The sequence below is a fragment of the Oryctolagus cuniculus genome, chromosome 1 (assembly GCF_964237555.1).
Source record: "Oryctolagus cuniculus chromosome 1, mOryCun1.1, whole genome shotgun sequence".
Taxonomy (NCBI): Eukaryota; Metazoa; Chordata; class Mammalia; order Lagomorpha; family Leporidae; genus Oryctolagus; species Oryctolagus cuniculus.
In genome coordinates, this window is record NC_091432.1 from 17,009,372 (window position 1) to 17,027,496 (window position 18,125).

Consider the following 18,125-nt stretch of genomic DNA (forward strand, 5'->3'; position numbering starts at 1 on the left):
TCACATCAAGATTCATTTTCAATTTTATTTATACACAAAAGATCAGTTTAGCATATATTAAGTAAAGATTTCAACAGTTTGCACCCACACAGAAACATAAAGTGAAAAATACTGTTTGAGTACTAGTTATAGCATTAAATCTCAATGTACAGCACACTAAGGACAAAGATCCTACATGAGGAGTAAGTGCACAGTGACTCCTGTTGTTGACTTAACAAATTGACACTCTTGTTTATGGCCTCAGTAATCACCCTAGGCTCTTGTCAAGAGCTGCCAAGGCTATGGAAGCCCCCTGAGTTCACTGACTCTGATCATATTTTGACAAGGTCGTAGTCAAAGTGGAAGTTCTCTCCTCCCTTCAGAGAAAGGTACCTCCTTCTTTGATGACGTGTTTTTTCACTGGGATCTCACTCGCAGAGATCTTTCATTTCGGTTTTTTTGTTAGTTTGTTTGTTTGTTTGTTTGCCAGAGTGTCTTGGCTTTCCATGCCTAAAATACTCTCATGGGCTCTTCAGCCAGATCCGAATGCCTTAAGGGCTGATTCTGAGGCCAGAGTGCTGTTTAGGACATCTGCCATTCTATGGGTCTGCTGTGTATCCCACTTCCCATGTTGGATGGTTCCCTCCCTTTTTGATTCTATCAGTTAGTATTAGCAGACACTAGTCTTGTTTATGTGTTCCCTTTGACTCTTAGACCTATCATTGTGATCAATTGTGAACAGAAATTGATCACTTGGACTAGTGAGATGGCATTGGTACATGCCACCTTGATGAGATTGAATTGGAATCCCCTGGTATGTTTCTAACTCTACCATTTGGGGCAAGTCCGATTGAGCATGTTCCAAACTGTACATCTCTTCCCTCTCTTATTACCACTCTTATATTTAACAGGGATCACTTTTCATTTAAGTTTCAACACTTAAGAATAATTTTGTATTAATTACAGAATTCAACCAATAATATTAAGTAGAACAAAAAAATACTAAAAGGGATAATGTATTAAGTTGTTCATCAACAGTCAAGGCAAGGGCTGATCAAGTCACCGTTTCTCATAGTCTCCATTTCACTTCAACAGGCTTTCTTTTTCGTGCTCGGTTAGTTGTCATCAATCAGGGAGAACGTATGATATTTGTCCCTTTGGGACTGGCTTATTTCACTCAGCATGATGTTTTCCAGATTACTCCATTTTGTACATTTTTCAAAACTCATAATATTGACAATACTGACAAAACGCAAATGTAGACTATAGACTCGGAGTGACAATGATGTGTCAATAAAGATGCATTGTATGTATCAATTGGATCACTGAGGGGTGGCATATTGATAGTGGAGAAGGCCAAGCATGTTTGGAAATGAAATGTGTATAGAAACCTTCCAGGGCCCGGCGCTGTGGCACAGTGGGTAAAGCCACCACCTGCGGTGCTGGCATCACATATTGGTGCCGGTTTGAGATCTTGTTGCTCCACTTCTGATCCAGCTCTCTGCTGTGGCCTGGGAAAGCAGTGGAAAATGGCCCAAGTTCTTGGGCCCCTGCACCCACGTGGGAGCCCTGAAAGAAGGTCCTGGCTTCAGAAGGGCACAGCCCCTGCCATTGCGGCAGTTTGGGAGTGAACCAGTGGATGGAAGACCTCTCTCTCTCTCTCTATCTCTCCTGCCTTCTCTCTCTGTGTAACTCTGACTTTCAGCTGGAATAAATAATTTTTTTTAAAAAAGAAACCTTCCACATGTTAAATTTAATTTTTCTTTGAAACTAAAATGCTCTATGAAAGTCTAAAAGCAAATAATCACAAAATGAAAATGGTCATAAGAGAGAAAGAATGGGTGTGAGTGTGTATATACGTGTGAAAGAGATAGAGGGAGAGAGAAAAAGAAAGAGAGAGAGAGAGAGAGAGAGAGGGAATCCTCCGTTAATTCACTGTTGAAACAATCACAGACATAGGACTGAGTAAGATAGAAGCTAGGATCCAGGAACCCCATCCTCATTGCCATCCTTGGTGAGTGGGAAACAAGTACTTGTACAATCAATCTTCTACTATCTTCTGAGGACTCCAACTTGCACTGTGATATTGGATGAAGCATTGTAAGCTGTGTCTTAACCTACTGACCACAGAGTTGGCCCTACAGTCAGCTGCTTACTCAATTATTTTTTATCTTGGTTATTGTGAATAATGTTGCACATAAGATGGGAGGACAGCTACCTCTTTGATATTTCATTTCAATTATATATAATATTCAATTATGTATATAATATTTCAATGCATATTTATATGTGGGATTGCTAGAAAATATATAACTTTATTTTTAGGACAATTCACACTTTCCATAGTGTGCTACCATTCCTGCCAGTGTAAAATTGGATCTTAATTTCTTCACATTTTCACCAATACTTGTTATATTTTTCATCCAAGCAAGTATGATATAATAACTCATGGCGGTTGGGTGTTCATTCCATTCATTATTATTGATGGTGAGTATGCTTTCACATACTTGTTGGCCATTGTTATGTCTGTTTTTGAGAAATGTCTGTTCTGGTCATGTGCTCAGTTTTTCTACAGGCTGCTTGCTTTATTGCTGTAGACTTGAGTTTCTTACATGTTTTGGAGTCCAAATTCTTACCAAATGAATTTTCCCTCATTATATAGGATATATACTATATATATATATATATATATATACACACATATATACACACTACTCTATATTGTAGAAATGATTTACGAGATTATTGTAAAAATAAATCTCAGGTTTCTGTGTAGTTTTCGCTTTGTTTTATGCCTAAAGTTATAAACCAGGATCATGTTTGTCTCTCCAACATATTGTATAGATAGAAAGTGTCAGTAAATTGATGATCTGAATGGGTTTTATAATAAGATCAGAGTAAAACAATGAGATAAACGCTATTATATTTCAGAGGCAGGGCAGAATGCAGAATTTAAAGACAGTTACTGGATGCCCACTTATAGAAGGCCTTTAATTTGAAGTGTGGGAATAATATGCTTTTTTTAAAAAAAGATTTTATTTATTTATTTGAGAAGTACAGTTCCAGACAATGAGAGGGAGAGACAGAGAGAAAGGTCTTCCATCCACTGGTTCACTCCCCAAATGGCTGCCACGGCCAGAGCTGTGCCGATCCGGAACCAGGAGCTTCTCTGGTCCCCCATGCGAGTGCAGGGGCCCAATGACTTGGGCCATCTTCTACTGCTTTCCCAGGCCATAGCAGAGAGCTGGATTGGAAGAGGAGCAGCTGGGACTAGAACCGGTGCCCACATGGGATGTCGGCACCGCAGGCAGAGGATAAACCTACTGCGCCAAGGTGCCGGCCCAGGGAATAATATCCTGAAAACGTTTAGTTTGCCCGTATTCTTATTCTGGGAATTAAAACTAACGCCATACATTCTTACGCAGTAAACAGTAATATGTACTGTTATATGAAGAGCTACAAAGAAAGCCTTTGGAAAGCAGGAGAGAGGATTTCCTTGTCACGAGCAGTAAATGACAGCCACATAGGGTATATTTCTCAGCTGCACTATCCTGTTTTACCAGAAGGTGGAGCCAGTTAGAGTTGGAAAGGCATTACTGGAAAGAGGCAGAGGGCAAGATGATTTTGAATACCCTGCACTGGTCTATTTTTAATTCTGTACTCTATCTTTCTATTCCAAATCCCACCAGAAGTATTTACTAACTTTCTTTATGCTACTGACACATCTTGAATTTACTCAGATTATAACAGATCAATAAATACTCATTGATTTGAGAACCATTTGGTCTCTTTTCTCAATCTCACGACACTGTAAATTACAAAATAAAATAATTTCATTGAAGAGTCAAAAGGAAACCTTAAAATGTACTGAGGGGCCCCATGGAACGTTTCTGAAAGATGTCCATAAATAGATGATTAAGTAGTATGTTTATCTGAAACTCGTGTAGTTTGAAATGGACCTCAAAACTGCAAGTGATGCTGAGGAGCTAATTCCGAAGCTCTTGATTAAATAATTTTAAAAGACATGTAGTTATCACCATGCTAAATAATCCTATGTTTCTTCTTATGTTTTATTTTCTTATTTTATCTTAAAACTATATGTTCAAGTGAAAAGAAAATAAGAAATAAGCTTATCCTGCAAATGAGAACATTAATAATACTGATAACACTATATGAAACTACACACAATGGGTGGCCAAAATCATAGATAAGTGGAAACAGAGAGATTTCACATTTTCTTATTTTCAATTCCTAGTTATTTTTCAAATATCAATATTTATGACAGATGGCTCTCTTAAATGAACAAAGAAAAATGAGTTTGTTGTGCTGATTAAGGTATAAAGACTCAGTTACCTTACAGTTCAATATTCTTACCCCAAATCACACATTTCTTTTTTGATTTTTTAAACTTTTATTTAGTAAATATAATTTTCCAAAGTACAGATTATGGATTACAATGGCTTTTCCCCCCATAACTTCCCTCCCACTCGCACCCCTCCCATCTCCTGCTCCCTCTCCCATTCCATTCACATCAAGATTCATTTTCAATTCTCTTTATATACAGAAGATCAATTTAGTATATATTAAGTAAAGATTTCATCAGTTTTCACCCACACACAAAAACATAAAGTGTAAAATACTGTTTGAGTACTAGTTACAGCATTAATTCACATTGGACAACACATTAAGGATCCCACATAAGGAGTAAGTACACAGTGACTCTTGTTGTTGTTAATATTTTATACTTAAGACATGAAAATTTAGTCCATATTTTTACTTTCCAAAATGTTCCTTCCAACATCACTTTGCATAGAAAATTTGGAGAACAGTCTAATTTTGGAAAGCAAACCTCATGTCAGTTTTTATTTTCAAATTTGGAAAAGAAATCTGTTGAAAATTACATTTAAAAATTAATAATCATTGAATTTGAACAGAATCAAGGCAAAATGAATGAAGTCAGTTACTCATTACCATGCCTCTTTTTTTAACTTTTATTTAATAAATATAAATTTCCAAAGTACACTTTATGGATTACAATGCCTTTTCCCCCCAAATAACTTCCCTCCCACCCACAACCCTCCCATCTCTCGCTCCCTCTCCCATTCTATTCGCATCAAGATTCATTTTCAATTCTCTTTATATACAGAAGATCAATTTAGCATAAATTAAGTAAAGATTTCAACAGTTTTCACCCACACCAAAACACAAAGTGTAAAATACTGTTTGAGTATTAGTTATAGCATTAATTCACATTGTATAACACATTAAGGACAGAGATCCTACATGAGGATTAAGTGCACAGTGACTCCTATTGTTGACTTAGCAAATAGACACTCTTATTTATGACATCAATAATCACCCTAGGCTCTTGTCATGAGTTGCCAAGCCTTTTGAGTTCTAACTGACACCTTTAAGAGATGAACCCTAAGACTTTAATATGAAAAAGATGAAGGACAATAAAATGAAGCCATATTTCTTAACTTTACAAACATAAAAGTGGTAAAATTAATCAGATCATGTCAAAACTAAAAAGTGGTTGTATTTGTAGCAGAAAGATAACAAATTTACAATCTTTTTTGTGACCCATAATATTCTATGATGCAGTTAAGAATGTTATGCTGCTATAGTGTTAATTATCTGTGATTATTTAAACATTTAATGTATATTAGTTCCCATTAAACTGGGGTTTTCTCACTTTATACTTGTGAAACTTCACATTCAGCATAGTATTAATTCTTATGATGCAAATTTAAAATATAGCATCTCAAAAATTAACGCTAAAGAAACCTTTTAAAATTGGCAAAGCAAGCTTGTTTAGATAATTTACTAAGAAAACGTAACCAGAATTACTCAATGAGTAATATTTACTGTTGCTTTACATATTCAGTAATCTCTAAGAGCACCATGACTTCATTTGCTTAAAATATGCCATAATTTCACAGAAAATAATTAAATCAAATGCATTGTGTTTTGCAAATAAACCACTTCACACTCATTCCATCTCCTCATTCGTGAAGCCATGAAGCTGAGTAATAATATGATTGAGTTATTTCTGCTAGGGTTGACACAGGATCCTTTTAGAAAGACAATAATGTTCATTGCATTTTTGCTTTTCTTTTTGGGAACATTGTTGGATAACTTGCTGATTATTGCTACCATCAGGATCAGCTGGGCACTTGGGAGTCCGATATACTTCTTCCTTTTCTACTTATCCTTATCTGTTACCCACTTCCTAGTTCCATACTCCTGGAATGATTGTGCATGCTCTTTCAATGAAGGCCACTATTTCTTTCAATGAATGCATTACCCAAGTAATCTTTCTCCAAATTAACAAAGTTGTCTGCCATTATTTTCTTAGTAAGCTTTGTACCCCCATCTTTCTTAACCATTTTTACTTCACTGATTCAAATAATTAATCTTTTGATGCTGCTGTCTCCTAAGTTTCTTAAGTCCCTACATTCCTTCTCATTGTTATTATTTTCTCTTCTGATTCCATACAAGTGTTTTTGATTAATCTGTCTTTGAATTCCCAGATCCTTTACTTTGCTTTCTGCATTTTCCTATTGATTATCGCTATTGTATTTTTCAGCCTCAAAATTTGTTTTTGAAATATGCAATAGTTCTTCAAAATGTTTGTGGAAATAGGCATGCTATAAACATTGCACATGGATTAAAAAATATAGCTCATATCAAACTTATCTTTCAATTCCTTTTTTGTCACAGACTTTTTAAAATAATCTTGTGTATAATTTCAATCTCGCTGTTAATTTTTTCATTTTAACGCTTCATTATTTTTGTAACTTTCATCATTGTTTGTATTTCCTTAATGTTCACTGAGCTGCTTTACAACAATTATTTTGAGTTTTTTTTTTAATTTTTATTTAATGAATATAAATTTCCAAAGTACAGCTTACGGATTACAATGGCTTCCCTCCCCCATAACTTCCCTCCCACCAGCAATCCTCCCCTTTCCGCTCCATCTCCACTTCCATTCAAATCAAGATTCATTTTCAATTCTATTTATACAGAACATCAGCTTAGCATATATTAAGTAAAGGTTTCAACAGTTTGAATCCATATATAAACACAAAGTGAAAAATACTGTTTGAGTACTAGTTATAGCATTAAATCACAATGTACAACACATTAAGAACAGAGATCCTACATGAGGAGTAAGTGCACAGTGACTCTCGTTGTTGACTTAACAAATTGACACTCTTGTTTATGGCATCAGTAATCACCCTAGGCTCTTGTCATGAGTTGCCAAGGCTATGGAAGCCTTTTGAGTTCACTGACTCTGATCATATTTAGACAAGGTCGTAGTCAAAGTGGAAGTTCTCTCCTCCCTTCAGAGAAAGGTACCTCCTTCTTTGATGACCTGTTCTTTCCACTGGGATCTCACTCACGGAAATCTTTCTTTTTTTTTTTTTTTTTTTTTTTTTTTTTTTTTTTGCCAGAGTGTCTTAGGTTTCCATGCCTGAAATACTCTCATGGGCTTTTCAGCCAGATCCGAATGCCTTAAGGGCTGATTCTGAGGCCAGAGTGCTGTTTAGGACATCTGCCATTCTATGAGTCTGCTGTGTATCCTGCTTCCCATGTTGGATCGTTTTCTCCCTTTTTTTATTCTATCGGTTAGTATTTTCAGATACTAGTCTTGTTTATGTGATCCCTTTGACTCTTAGTCCTATCATTATGATCAGTTGTGAACAGAAATTGATCACTTGGACTAGTGAGATGGCATTGGTAAATGCCACCTTGATGGGATTGAATTGGAATCCCCTGGTATGTTTCTAACTCTACTGTTTGGGGCAAGGCAGCTTGAGCATGTCCCAAATTGCACATCTCTTCCTTCTCTTATTCCCACTTTTATATTTAACAGGGATCACTTTTCAGTTAAGTTTCAACACTTAAGAATAACTGTGTATTGATTACAGTATTCAACCAAAAGTATTAAGTAGAACAAACAAAAAAAATACTAAGAGGGATAAGGTTTTAAGTTGTCCATCATGCAGTTCATATATATCTATTTGGGGGTGGGGGGTCTCCTACTAGGAAACTATTCTTCACATTTGCTGGACTTACAATTCTTGTTTTTGTTTCCTCTAGCATCATATCTGTATCTTCATTTGAAGGAGGGATTTATTCTAGGCTTTGCAGAGTGGTTTTATCTATGCATACCCTACATCAGAAAGTATATGCAAGATTCTTGTCAAATGCTCTGTAATGGTCCAAAGGCAAGCTTAATGCTGGAATCATTGGACCAAGCTCACCTGGTCTCTCATCCCACGGGAAGATATGCCTAGTGCCTGAGCCCATAAGATAGGACTTGGAGCCTGGTTTCTTAGGGGATAGACCTATTAAGAAGGTGCATAGCAGTTGGCCTAGAGCCTGGGTACATAGGATCTGGCACTGAATTTAAGTCTGCAAGTGTTTCTGAGCACTTAAATAGGAAGCTTACTGTTTATTCAAGCCTGGCGATGTAGTCCTCAGGGGAAAACCTGATTCCTGCATTCATGGTATCTGGTATGCATCTTGATTCTTCATAAATGACCCTAGAATCTTAATACATTGGACCAGCCTGACACTGGGGTCCAGTAGAAATGCAGTCTGGAAACTAGGGACATGAGTACCAGCCTAGAATCTAAAATCGGCTTGATGCTTGGCAGACATGGAGCCTGGCTATGTGGGGACTGGAATGGATTCCAGGGCCTGTCAGAATTTGGCCTAGTGCCTGGAGCTATGGGGATTTCCAGGGAGACTGAATGCACTGAGGTCATCTTGCATATGGTGCATGTGGGTGCTGCCCTGGAATCTAAGTCTGTGAAGAATCACCTGGAAGTTGTTGGTCCTAGAACTTGAGTTTCAGGGAAAGGTCCAATGTTAGAGTCTACAAGAACAAGCTTGGACTATAGCTATTGATCTTGTGGTTCCAGGGTCTGGCCTAGAGCATGGGGCCCAAGGATACACCTGACTCTGGGGAGACCTGGAGCTTGTGTCCACTGGTACTAAATTGAGGCCAGGGGTGCTGACCTTCCACTGGAGTATGGCCAGAACCTCCTAAAGCCTAGAACCTGTATCCACAAGCTCCATTATAACTCTAGGGAGAACTTGGAAACTCAGACGATAGCTACCCTCTCAAAAGTTTTTATCCATATGGACCAGCATGGAGACTAGATCTGGTTACGGTCTGATGATTATGGCCATGTGGGACAGTCTGGTACTGGAGTAAGCCTGAAACCTGGAGCTATGGGGCAGGCTTGGAGTCTGAGCCTGCAGAATCCTGCCTAAGACAGGAACACACTTGGAGACTTAGTATATGGGTACTAGCTAGGAGTTTACATATCTAGTCATCAGTTTGAAGGCTGAGTCTGTGAACATCAGCCTAATGGTAAGGAAACAGTAAGGATTCTAGAGCTGAGGTTGGCCTGGTAGAGGGGGTGGTGTAGAGACTGGCACCATTATATTGGAGTGACGGCAGGGAAGTGTCTAAGACTGTCCTCCAGGTAACCTGGACCTTGGGTCTGCAGGATTCATCATGGCACTAAAGTGAGCCAGAGGCTCTGCCCACTGGTACTGGTACTTAACTAGAGTCTGAGGCCACAGGGCTCTGCATAGTCCTGGGTTTTAATGGGCTAGGCCCAAAATTAGAGTCTGAGACAAAGGCCAGGTCTTCTCTCACTGGAAGGGGATCACTTTCCGTTCCATGGCACCCAGGTTAGGGGAGGAGTGAAGTAGTAAAGTAAAACCAACTTTCCTACCTTTTACAATACATCTTTTGCTATTTCTGTGCCATATTTAGATGCTACAGTCTCTCACTTGTTTTGCATAGCTCATGTGAAGTTATTTCTGGACATGAGTATTTGCCAAATTGAAGCTCAAGGGGTGGGTGGTGGCTGAGTGCCAGATATTTCTATTATATCATCTTGCAGATATCATTACCTCAGTTTGAAAATTCTAATTGCTAGACTACATCACCAGTTAGATACTAAGGACTAACTACCATAAACTCTACCAGTTACAGTGTGAAAAACATAATTTGTCAGTGTAAAGAGTTAAAATATATAACATACATATTCTTCATGTCTTTTCTTTACTGAAACGGAAATCTCAAAAACGAAGCACTTAGGGCTTCTCATTATGACAGATGTCTCAGTCAACATTATCCAAACCATGCTGTCTTTTTAATTTGTCCAGGTAATAGTATTATAGCTCATTATGCCTGGAATCATATAGGACTGAATAAGTTCCAGAATGTCAGAGCTGGGAGCGCCCTGGAAATTATCTGATCCATACCCCTTGCATAGAGGCTCAGAGAAGTCGAGTAACAGAAAGATAGAGGTTAGGGGTCTTTCTCTTCAAAGGCTGTAACATTTGATAATAGCACACAATTTCTCTGTGCCTGCTGCAGGGATCAAATCCACTTTGTGCAGAGAATTTCGTTCAGCAAAGCACTCCAAACAAGAGTCTTTAATTCCCTTCAAACCATTTGTCTTGGCACCACACTTTCCTCATAGCACTCTTCATATCTGTGTTTCTCAATGTATAGATGAGGGGGTTGAATAAGGGGCCAATCATGGTGTAAAATAGAGCAAACACCTTGTCTTCACTAACAGAATCAGCCATGGGGACATAGGTGAAAATGAGGGGCAAGAAGAACATGAACACAACAGTGATGTGAGAGCCACAGGTGGAGAGGGCTTTGCGGCGGCTCTTGGCTGAGTGGCTCCTCAGGGTGTTCAGAATGATGATGTAAGAAATAACCAAGGCAACAAAGGTCAAAATAGACAACACCCCTGTGGTGGTGATGATTATAATAACCAAGAGCCTAGTGTCAGTACAGGCCAGCTTCAACAAGGGAAATACATCACAGAAAAAGTGATCTATCCAATTGGGGCCACAGAAGGGAACATTGATAATAATCACTACATGCATGAGTGAATGGATAAAAGCTCCAGTAATAGAGGCCATCACAAGGACACAGCACACCTTTCTGCTCATGATGACCGTATAGTGAAGTGGCCTGCAGATGGCTACATAACGGTCATAAGCCATGGCCACCAAGATGAATATCTCAGTAGCACCAAAAAAGTGAGCGCAAAACATCTGTGTCAAGCAGCCATTGTAGGAAATGGTGTTCAGCTGAATCAACAGGTCTATGATCAGTTTAGGAGCAACTGTGGAAGTGAAGCAAACATCCATGAATGACAAGTGGCTGAGGAAAAAATACATGGGCTGTTCACCGAGGTGACTGCCCCTGATGGTGAAAAGAATGAGTAGGTTTCCAGAGAGAATTGCCAAATAGCAAAGGGACACCAGCACAGAGCCAGCAGCCTTTCCATTCTCACCAGGAAAAAGTCCCAGAAGGATAAATTCTGTGATGTTTTCCTTTTCCATTACTTTGGCAGTTTTGATTATTTAGGAACTGAAGTTATTATGCCTGAAATACTAGCCATTTTGAGTCATCGACATATTTTCAAAGTCATTCACATTACAAGGACACTTCAAACAGATCATAGAAAAATGATACAAAAGATTTGGAATCCATATATAGTTTTTTCATAGCATACATTTCATGAACCTTATGAAGATCTACTTGTGTATGGATTTCACAAATTATCCCAAAATAAATCTAAGTCCACTTTCCACGAACTTTTAAAAGTTCTCTCATATTCCATAAATATGTGTGGATGATTTCCTATCATTCAATCAATGTAACCAATGATATAGATACTAATAAACAAAATATATATAATCTCTACTCACAAGCACAGTTCATTACAGCAGACGCAGAGTAACAATATTAGCACAAATAAATAACAATTGTAACTGTGATCAACTCCAAAGTCTCACACTCATTCACACTGAATGAGAGGGCAAATACTTAAAAATCGAAGCATAGTTTTCAGTTTGAGATGCAATTTCAGCATTACAGATTAAGAATAGCTTTTAAATATCCAGTATGTATAAAACTGACAAAGTTTTCTGTCATTCAAATGTAGGAAAGATACTGTAATTCTCAGTCCTTCACCGTGACTGAAACTATGCTAAATCCTTAAAGTTTGGTAGTGTCAATGGACTTCAACAGACTCATCATTTTAAATATTGTGTTATCAACAATCAATGGACTCATTACCTTAAATGTTATATCTTTACACTTAAATGGATTCGTTATTGAAATATCTCTGGGGAACAAACTCAGAAACTGCCTTTGGTTTTCATGATCATTTTTTAAAGTGGAGGAAAGCAAAGAACAACAAGCGAAGTGGTAGTTCCTTGTATGGGCTTCGAATGTGCCTATGAATTCCTGGGATTTACCTGATTTCTCAGTTCATTTTCCAGTATAATCCAGGAGTCATCATCATTTTCCTCTGAGAGTTCTGTTCTCCATATCTACTTTTATGACAACATCATGGAGAGACAAATTGCATCCAGAGTTCTTCACTTGATCAATTTCACAACCTTGTACATCTTTGAATTGAACCACCGTTTTTTCTATCACTCTTATTATATGTCCATAGGCCAAACCCTAGAATATTTCAGTTAAAAAAGAAAATATTTAACAAAAAATATGACACTGTATATCTCACTTCCTTTCTCCAAGTACTACTAACTTGGTGGCTAGTATTTCTAAAAACAATAAAACCTGCACATTGATGCAAACTTGTCAGAATTGTTGTAAAAGATTAGAATGACTTAATCATGCCTTTTATGTTGTTCCTACGAAATGTTTTAGAAAAACCACATTTGACATACAAAGACAATTTGATAGGATTTTCATAAGATTTTAGAGACTTCATGGACCTGTGATTAAATTCCATCTGTGGACCTAAGAGTGATTTTATGCAAAATCTCAAAAATATCTATTGTCACATAAACATAAGCCCAATTGCAATGAACCTGAGCTGTGGTATGATTATTAATACAAAACTAAAAGTAATTCTAAACTTTGAGTCAACAATAATGTCCTTAAAAATGGAAGCCTCACTTCAAATATAGAATTTTATTGGAAGATATATAAAAATAAAAATCAGATTTTTCATTGTTTATGGCTCTTGATTAAGGAGGGTACAGATTCAAAGAAGTTAGTTCTTTACAAGCCAAGCAATAATATCAATAATTAAAACCAAAACCTGAAAAAGCTTTTAGAAAAATTGAATATTCCAAAATGAGGAGACTGAGCTGAGACATAGCAGGTAAAGCCGACATCTGCAGTGCCGGAATACCATATGGGCACTAGTTCAAGTTCCTGCTGCTCCACTTCTGATCCAGCTCTCTGCTATGGCCCGGGAAAGCAGTAGAAGATGGCCCAAGTCCTTGGGCCCCTGCACCAATGTGGAGGATCCGGAAGGAGTTCCTGGATCCTGGCTTCAGATCAGTGCAGCTCCAGCTGTTGCAGCCATCTGGGGAGTGAAATAGCGGATGGAAGACCTCTTTGTCTCTCTCCCTCCCTCTCTCTCTCTCTACCCCTCCTCTCTGCCTCTCTGTAACTCTGCCTTTCAAATAAATCAATAAATCATTAAAAAAAAACAAAATGAACAGATAATTGATACCTGTCATAATTTAGCACTTTTTAAAGGAAGAACAAAGAGGATAGGCATAGCTTTACAGATATTGAGGGGCATTATAAGCCTATGGCCACTAAAGAAGTGCTACAATAGACATAATGCAGTTCCAATGACAGTTGTAAACAGATAAGGTAGTGGATTTCAGTTGATGTTTAAAATAACATTTCAAAATAATAAACTTTTCGGTAATTCAGTTAGAACTTACAAATTTCTGTCTGAAAAATCTCCTTAGTCACAAAAAAATGTATTTCAGAATGTTGAAAGATCCAAAAATATCAAATAAAACAAGAATAAATATTGAAAGAACAATTAGGAGAATAGATTTATATCTCAAGACTGGTAGAATGTTTTTACAAAGCACAAAAAAAACCACAAATTTATAAATAAAACATAATGATTTTAAATATTCTATATGACAAAATTATATTGAGTAATGTATTTTCAAGACTGCCAGAATGGCAATAAGCATTTATAACTTTTAGAAATCATTAAAATGAACATAAGTAACCAAATTTAAGAGTGAAACATATTTGAATGGAGAATATACATAATGAAAATTATAATTGGCTAAGAGAATATATAAAAATTCTCAAGCTGATTGGAATCAGGAAAATGCAAATAAGAATAAGACACTAGTTTCATCTATCAGCTCTGTAAAATTAAAATTAAAAAGCCTATCAGTATAAAATTTGATGATGATTGAGGGAATAAGCATTTGGCCTAGAAATCCACCCAAAAAACATTCAGAGTATATATGTGGGACCCTGTTCTTATTTGAAAAGGAAATTATCTAAACATTTGACAATAATAGAAATAATATACGTATTTCATTTTATACCTCTAACTGAATTTGGATTTTATATGCATTAAATTGTATGACTCTCATTAGATTTTTAGATTACTGATGCCTGTTGAATAAATCCTGTATAAATCTCATTAGACTTTTAGATTCCTGATGTACTTTGAATAAATTACAAGATGATCAGTTAAATCTAATAAATAATCTTAAGGACTCAATTTATCATTTGCTTTTTATGGCTCCTTGCTTTGCTGAACTCACACTAGTTCTTTTTATAGTTTTAAAGGAAATAGAATATTCATGTGCAACAGATAAGAAAGATGCCTTAATATCAAGGTGGGTCATGCATATGAAATATGTGTGCTAAATGGAGATATGATTGTACTTAAAGCTCCTGACGACTGAAAATTACCAAGTCTGTTGTAAGGAGACCATTAATAAAATCTACACTGGACGAAATCCAAAGGGACAGTGAGGATATATTCCCCACAGCAACACTTGTTAAAAAGGGGAAAAAATAAAGGAAAATATTCATCCTCTGATTTTCAAGGCCATTTAGTTTCCTTAGTCTCATAGAACATTCTAAAAAAACAGCACCAACTTTCAGCTCTTAAAATAAAACTGTTCATTGTGTTCACAGGCTGGCAGATTTTTGCCATGAGTGAGAGTTCTCAAGGTAGAATCCATGGGTTCCAACCTGTGGTCTACCACTGAAGTGCTAATAGTCTCAGACAAGTCACATAACACTCTGTACCTTGGCTATCTCATCTGTAAAGCTGACCTACCACAGAGGATTCTTGTAGGAATCAAATGAAAATACCCATACACAAAATTTGTACATACATATTTGTATCTAGTACATTCTCAGAATTAACTAAGTATTATTTCATTCATTATCTGTTTAAGAAGTATTACTACTCTAACAATTTCCATGACATTTGTAAACAAAGAAAGCTCAGGGAATTAATTTTCTCTGTGAGTGTAGCATGCCACTAAATAAATTTCTACAGAAGTTATTAAGCATTTTGGTATTTAATCTCTACTAAAACCTAAAATGAGCACTAGGAGGCATGGTAGGCAATAAAATTTCCCATTTCACATATTAGAAAACTGAAATCAAAGTAACACATTTATCCAAAAGGCATATCTATCTATCTTTTATAAAGAGACATATTTTTAAAGAGACATAATTAAATAAAAAGCTTTAGGAAATTTTCATTTTAATCATATCCGTATATTCTACCTGTTCATTCTGTAATTTTTTTTTTTTTTTTTTTTTTTTTTTTTTTTTTTTTTTTACAGGCAGAGTGGACAGTGAGAGAGAGAGACAGAAAGAAAGGTTTTCCTTTTTCCGTTGGTTCACCCTTCAATGGCTGCTGTGGCCAGCGCACTGTGGCGGCACACCGCGCTGATTTGAAGCCAGGAGCCAGGTGCTTATCCTGGTCTCCCATGGGGTGCAGGGCCCAAGCACTTGGGCCATCCTCCACTGCACTCCCTGGCCACAGCAGAGAGCTGGCCTGGAAGAGGGGCAACTGGGACAGAATCTGGTGCCCCGACCGGGATTAGAACCTGGTGTGCTGGTGCTCCATGCGGAGGATTAGCCTATTGAGCCAGGGCACCGGCCTCATTCTGTGATTTTATTGAATTTATTTTGTATGTGTTGAGAAATTCAAAAGTTTGTGGAAAGTAGCTAAAAGATAAATGTATTGTGGTAAAAAATTAATATGTGTGGCCATTGTTTGTGTTAATGAAAAATTTTGAACCCATGAATAACATTTTCATAATATGCTTTTTCATGAATTCTTGGAAGATCTCATATATATATGTGTGTGTGTGTGTGTGTGTATACACACATATATATATATAAAATCTTTGTTAAAGAAATAGACCTTTTTTATAATTCTAACATCTCCAAATATGGCCACTAAGATAATTTGCTATAATGCACACATTTAAGCTAACTGTCAGAGACTATTGTAAAATCTTGCACAGCAGATGATACACTGAGGCAAAAGATTAACACAAGTCTTGATCTGCACTCCCATTATGTGAATTAGGAAAAGCCCCTCAAATTCTATGGCTACCTATTTCCTCAGCAACCTTCCTAAATTCTCTCAGCTGTAAAAAACTAATGTTTAAGTTCTGATCTACTAAATAGTGCAACAATTAATTTACCAAAATTGATTTCTGTATTTGACTTCCTATTTTATTCTGCTATTGCTTAACTTATTTGATGTTTCAAACACTTATAATTTTTATCATTGTTTTTCTATCTGAAGTAGAGTAACCCATGCCACAGTTCTCTCAGCCTCCTTTCCTAGACAGTCACAAATTTGAATAGTATTCAGTGTCAATTTGATATTAGAACAGAGTGCTTGAAATTGTCTGGTACATTATTAAAACATTAAGTAATGAAATAAACTAGAAGAATACAAAGATCATAAAATGATTCTCAGCCACAAAAAATTGTCAGAATACACATTCATAAAAAATAATTTTCTCAGAAAATCAGAAATAAAAATAGATGATTCTAGGAATATTCAAAAAGATGACTTTACTTAATTTTACTTAAAATTAAGCATGGGAAAATAAGAAGGAAGAATAAAATGTGGAAATAGGAAAATAAAATTATAAGAACTCACATGCTTGCTTTCAATCAATTCCAGTCAGTATTCGAAGTGATATGTTCATTTCTTGAACTCATGACCAAAAAATGGTAAAAGAAATCCATCCTAATCCAATGTAATAAATAGATAATTAGGAGGAAAAACAATAAAGAAGCTTTGTGGTTTGTATCTATCTTTCACATATATTTCAAATAAGCATACTTTAAAAAACTAATATTATATGTACTCAAAGTTACATCACAAAATTTCAGGGGAAACCCAGCTGTATGTGGGTCTTTTGCTTTTTTCTCTCTTCTTTCCCCAGAATAAAGAAAGTCTGAAGGTTCAGAGACTCCTGGAGAAGCTGCAAGTAGCACTGAAAGGAGCATTTAAAGGACCTGAAAAGGGACTTGGATGCAACCCCAGTAGATAATCCCCATGGTAACTCTTGGATACGTGTAAAAATAAGCTGTTGTGATTTTAACTTGCTGTTGGTTTTTCAAATGCATTTTTTCAAATTATTTCAATTTGCTTTAAACATACTAAAAAGTTTAAAGCAGTCTTCTCACTATTTATCCAGGAAATAAACCCTTTTATATTATAGATAGAAGGATGGAGAGATAAATGATCTATAGTACACACAAGAGCAAAGGTCAAGTTCTAAGTTATGAGTGTGTGTGCAAATAACCTATATACCTTTTATATTGTATTATATATAATCTTTCTCTGCTTCCACTATGAGGTTGATCATCTATGACTATTGAATGCATGTGAGTAGACAGTTATCCAGCAATTAAGACACCCATCACCCTTATCAATGTCCCTGGGTTTGCTTCCTGGAGCTGTCTCTTGGCTTGATTTCCCTACTAATGCAGCCCCTGACAGGCAGTGGTGAAGGCCCCAGTGATTGGCTTCCTACCACCCTTTGTGATACCTGGTCTGTGTTCCCAGCTTCAGTCCTGGCCCTTGTGGGCATTTGGGGAGTAAGTAAGTGGATGGGCGTTCTCTCCCCCTCTTTGTCTCTTTGCCTTTCAAATAAATGTTAAAAAATTAAAACATATTAAAGGCATTTATTTGTTCTTAACATGATTAAGGTCAAACTTAAATGCCTTCATTTCCATAAAGCATATCCTCATTTTTACTATCTTTCCTACAACCACAGTCCACACCCCGTCA

At 36.6% G+C, this 18,125-nt stretch overlaps 1 protein-coding gene across 1 annotated transcript; it reads right to left on the reverse strand.

Annotated features, from left to right (window-relative positions):
- Positions 1–10,446: 10,446 nt before the first annotated feature.
- Positions 10,447–11,373, reverse strand: LOC100356088 (olfactory receptor 4P4-like). Its single transcript, XM_002708889.3, has one exon. The coding sequence runs from the start codon at positions 11,371–11,373 to the stop codon at positions 10,447–10,449; it is 927 nt and encodes a 308-aa protein (XP_002708935.3).
- Positions 11,374–18,125: the final 6,752 nt, after the last annotated feature.